Raw genomic sequence first — 3,829 nt, forward strand, 5'->3', positions numbered from 1 at the left:
TAGGTGGGAGTGTAGGAAACTCCAGCGAGCCGAAACAAGTCGTATCGCTTGAGCCCACCATACCGAAGATGGCGGAAAGGTGGGCCATCCGATGACCAAAACCGTGAACGTACGGCGTCTTCCCCATGAACGGCGCTAACTATCGGTGCAAAAAATGGTCAACTAGTAAATATTTGCTAGGTGTTTTTTTTTCTGTGAATGATGTATTTTAAGTATGGTCATGTGATCCATAGTCTGCTGGAGACCGTCTAAGATACGTAGGAATAGTTTGGCTTTCGGCTTGGCGGGGGCGATAGAAAAGGGGTCCGTCCAGGTGCGTCGTCCCACGGGACGGACATGGCCACAGGCCGCCACACTGCCCAGTGAGCACGACCCAGCGGACCGGACGAATCTGCTCCGTCGTCTTCTGAGATTTTCCGCTCCTGCCGTACTGACGATCAACACGGCTGCACCAATCAAAAGGGCACTTCCTCTTTTGTCTCTCTAATATCGAATCATTACGCACTAAACCCTTGTGCCAGGGCGCGAAAGGGCAAAGACTTTAGACTTGCAGGCTGCTGTTCTCTGCAGGACGTAGCAGGATACCTTTTTGACTATTGATGCTCAGCTCGAGGGCATGTGTGCAAAGACTTTTCCGGTCTACGATGCCTCCTGACCTGATTATTAGCGCCTAATCATGTCTGCAACTCTGGATCTATCATGATTTCCACCACCCATGACGATTTTCAGTTTTACTACTAGTAGCAGTGAAAAAGCTCGCGGAGCTCTAGACTGAACGGAGTGGCAGCAGCACGTACTACTCGACTCTCCATCTTGGCACGTTAATAATAACACTCACATTTCCTTGTTTGGGTACAACTCTAGTACTTGTACTACTAGCAGCGACATCATCACTCACTAAACACTGCACTACTAGTGATTAACAAACACCCAGCAACATAACACCTTGCAGACCCACACCCACATTACATAGCACGTACTCGACACCCCTCATCTACCTCCTCAGAAACAACGACTGGCCTAATTAATAATTGACACAGGCATCATGCGTGTCATCACTGCCCCCCGGCCTGACACGATCACTCACTAAACACTGCACGCCTACACGATCGGACGTCGTCTAGTCGGACGAGCGGCGAGCAGGAGCAGCATCTGGCGCCCAGTGCGGCGGCGACGGGGAAAAGTGGCGCGACACGACGCGGGAGTCGAGCAGCTCCACGATGGGCGGGAAGGACACGCAGCGGGGCACCTTGTACTGGTTGATGGACGCGCCGCGGGAGATGGCGTAGTCCATGAGCTCCTCGAACGTGCCCGACCGCACCACCCGGATCTCCAGCGGGCCGATGGAGCCGTCAGCCACGCGGCTCTGCCGGTACACCGAGTTGAGCGCCGCCTCCATCTCCAGGCAGCAGCGCTCCAGCACGTCGCCGCCCGCGGCGGCCTCCGCGCCATTGCTGGTGGCCAGCAGCTCCCAGTACATGACGTAGTGGCCCGGGATGCTCCGGGTGCACGCGTGGCTCGTGTACTCGGCCACCGCCGCGCCGCGCTCCCGGAGCAGCGCCGACGCGCGGTCCACGGCGCGCTGCAGCTCCGCCTCGTCGGTCTTGTCGGACTCGATGGAGAGCAGCACGTTCTTGCGGCGCACGAACCGGAACTGCGGCGCCGCGTTGTGGAACCCGGCCACCCGGAGGATGTCCCCGACGCGGTACCGGTACAGCCCCGCGTACGTGGTGATCACCAGCTCGTACTCGCGCCCTTGCTCCAAGCGGGCCAGGTCCACCAGCTGCGCCGCCGCCGCGTCGCCCGACGCCGCCGCCGGCACGCCGCTCGCCTCGTCCACGGGGAGGAACTCGAAGTAGCCCATGTTGGGCATGATGGTGTAGCACACCTCCGACGGGTGGCACATGGGCCGGAGGTTGAGCCCGAAGTAGCACTCGGAGGAGGCGTACATGGTGCAGGCCATCGGCAGGCCGCCGCTGTAGTACTCCAGGGTGGGGATGTACTGCTGCATCGCGCCGGTCACGATCACGTCCAGGTACCGGGTGTTGGGCCACACCCGGGTGACGATGCCCGCCCAGTCGCCGCGGGAGCACTCGGCGCGGAGGAAGCGCGCCAGCTCCGGGTCCGGGCGGCGGAGGACGCCCGCGACCGCCTCGCGCACCGACGGGTCGGCCACCCGCGGGGTCAGCGACCCGCGCTCGATGTCGTCGGCGAGCTGCTCCCAGTGGAGCTGCAGGAAGCGGATGGCGCGGAGCAGGCCCGACGCGAAGACGGCGCCAACGCGGAGCACGTCGTGGCGCTGGCACAGACCGCACACCATCTGCGCGTACATGCTCTGGAACGCGTCGGCGCACAGGATGGCCGCCGTGGGGCTCGTGTAGTCGTGGTACGGGTCGAACGGACGGTTCTTGAAGTGCTCGCTCTTGTAGTAGCTCGTAAGCACGGGACGCGCCGTGAGGCCGCCGGGCGTCGTCGTCTCCGACTTGACGAACAGGAAGTAGAGCGCCTTGCCCTTGTCCAGCCCCGGCACGTACCTGTCAGTCATCAGGTTGCAATTGCAATCGATCGATCAGTACACGCCAATTATGATGCCACGCTTTTTCCCATGATCCGTAGCTATCATCTTTGTTTGCCAGATCAGTAGTAGGAGTATAATCTACAGTGTCCTGCAATAATTATTAGTAGTACCTACTGATGAGTAAACTTACTGGTTCATGACGGGCATGAGGAGGCTGTACAGCAGCTGGCGCCGGTCGAGTTCTTCCTTGATGGTCGGCATCAGCTTGCGCTCGCCGGCCGAAGTCCCAGAGCTGGTGAGGAACTCGGAGATGGGGTGCGCGGAGAGGATGGGCGAGCGGTCGCCGTTGGCGATGCGCTGGATGTCCGGCTGCAGGTCCTCGTACGTGACGACGGGCACCCTGGCGCGGAAGGCGTCGCGGTCGGTGGCGCCCGCAAGGCCGCAGCGGGCGAGGTACTCGGTGCCGGCGTTCCGGGCGAGGATCTCGGCCAGGACGCCCGCCTGCACGGCGTCCACGTCGGAGGTCATCTCCTCGATGAACCTCAGCTTCTCGGCGTCCTTGTCGCTGCCCGGCGGGGCCCCGGCCGGCGCACGCAGCGCCGTGGACGCGGGCATGTCGGTCATCACCGCCATCTATGCGAATCAAATGGGAAGGATCCCGATCGATCGAGCCCACCGTACCAGGAGAAGGAAGGCGAAAATTAAAGAGCAGAGAACGAAGCGGGGTCGATGGAACAGGAGCAGAGGAGGAGTTGGTTGAGCCGATCGAGCTAGGAGGAGGGAGATCAGGAGTAGTCGTGTGATGGATGCCCTGATTGGGAGCGGCGGCGGAGGGCGGTTTATATAGTTGGGCGGGAGCCGGAGGGCACGACGGTGACGGCGAGGTGTGTCGGGTCCGTGGGCGGCAGCGTGGGGACCCGTGTCGCGTCGGGAGGTACCTGGTCGGCAGTGCTGGCTGTTTACTCTACTACTCTACTCTCTACTAGCAGTAGTGATCGGCATTCCAGAAGAGCAGATTCTCTTGCGCAAGAGAAACGCAAGATTTTGCTTGCTGCGAATGGTGTTCGTGTTCGTGTTGCCGTGTTGGTGTTCGTGTCTGCATTGGCTACTCGATCGTCTCAGGGTGTGCTTAGTTCGTGAAATTTGGAAATTTGGCTACCGTAGCATTTTCGTTTTTATTTAGCAATTAGTGATCAATCATGAACTAATTAGGCTTAAAACGTTCGTCTCGCGATTTTCTATCAAACTGTACAATTAGTTTTTTTTTTCCATCTACATTTAATGCTCCATGTACGTATCGCAAGATTCGAT

General features: G+C 59.5%; 1 protein-coding gene across 1 annotated transcript; it reads right to left on the bottom strand.

Annotated features, from left to right (window-relative positions):
• Positions 1-847: 847 nt before the first annotated feature.
• On the bottom strand, positions 848-3,181 carry LOC136539604 (indole-3-acetic acid-amido synthetase GH3.8-like). The gene is made up of 2 exons (XM_066531562.1): positions 2,709-3,181; positions 848-2,534 (listed from the first exon to the last, which is right to left on the bottom strand). The coding sequence occupies exons 1-2, from the start codon at positions 3,149-3,151 to the stop codon at positions 1,121-1,123; spliced, it is 1,857 nt and encodes a 618-aa protein (XP_066387659.1). The 5' UTR covers positions 3,152-3,181; the 3' UTR covers positions 848-1,120.
• Positions 3,182-3,829: the final 648 nt, after the last annotated feature.

Source organism: Miscanthus floridulus, chromosome 2 (genome assembly GCF_019320115.1).
Source record: "Miscanthus floridulus cultivar M001 chromosome 2, ASM1932011v1, whole genome shotgun sequence".
In the NCBI taxonomy this organism is placed as follows: Eukaryota; Viridiplantae; Streptophyta; class Magnoliopsida; order Poales; family Poaceae; genus Miscanthus; species Miscanthus floridulus.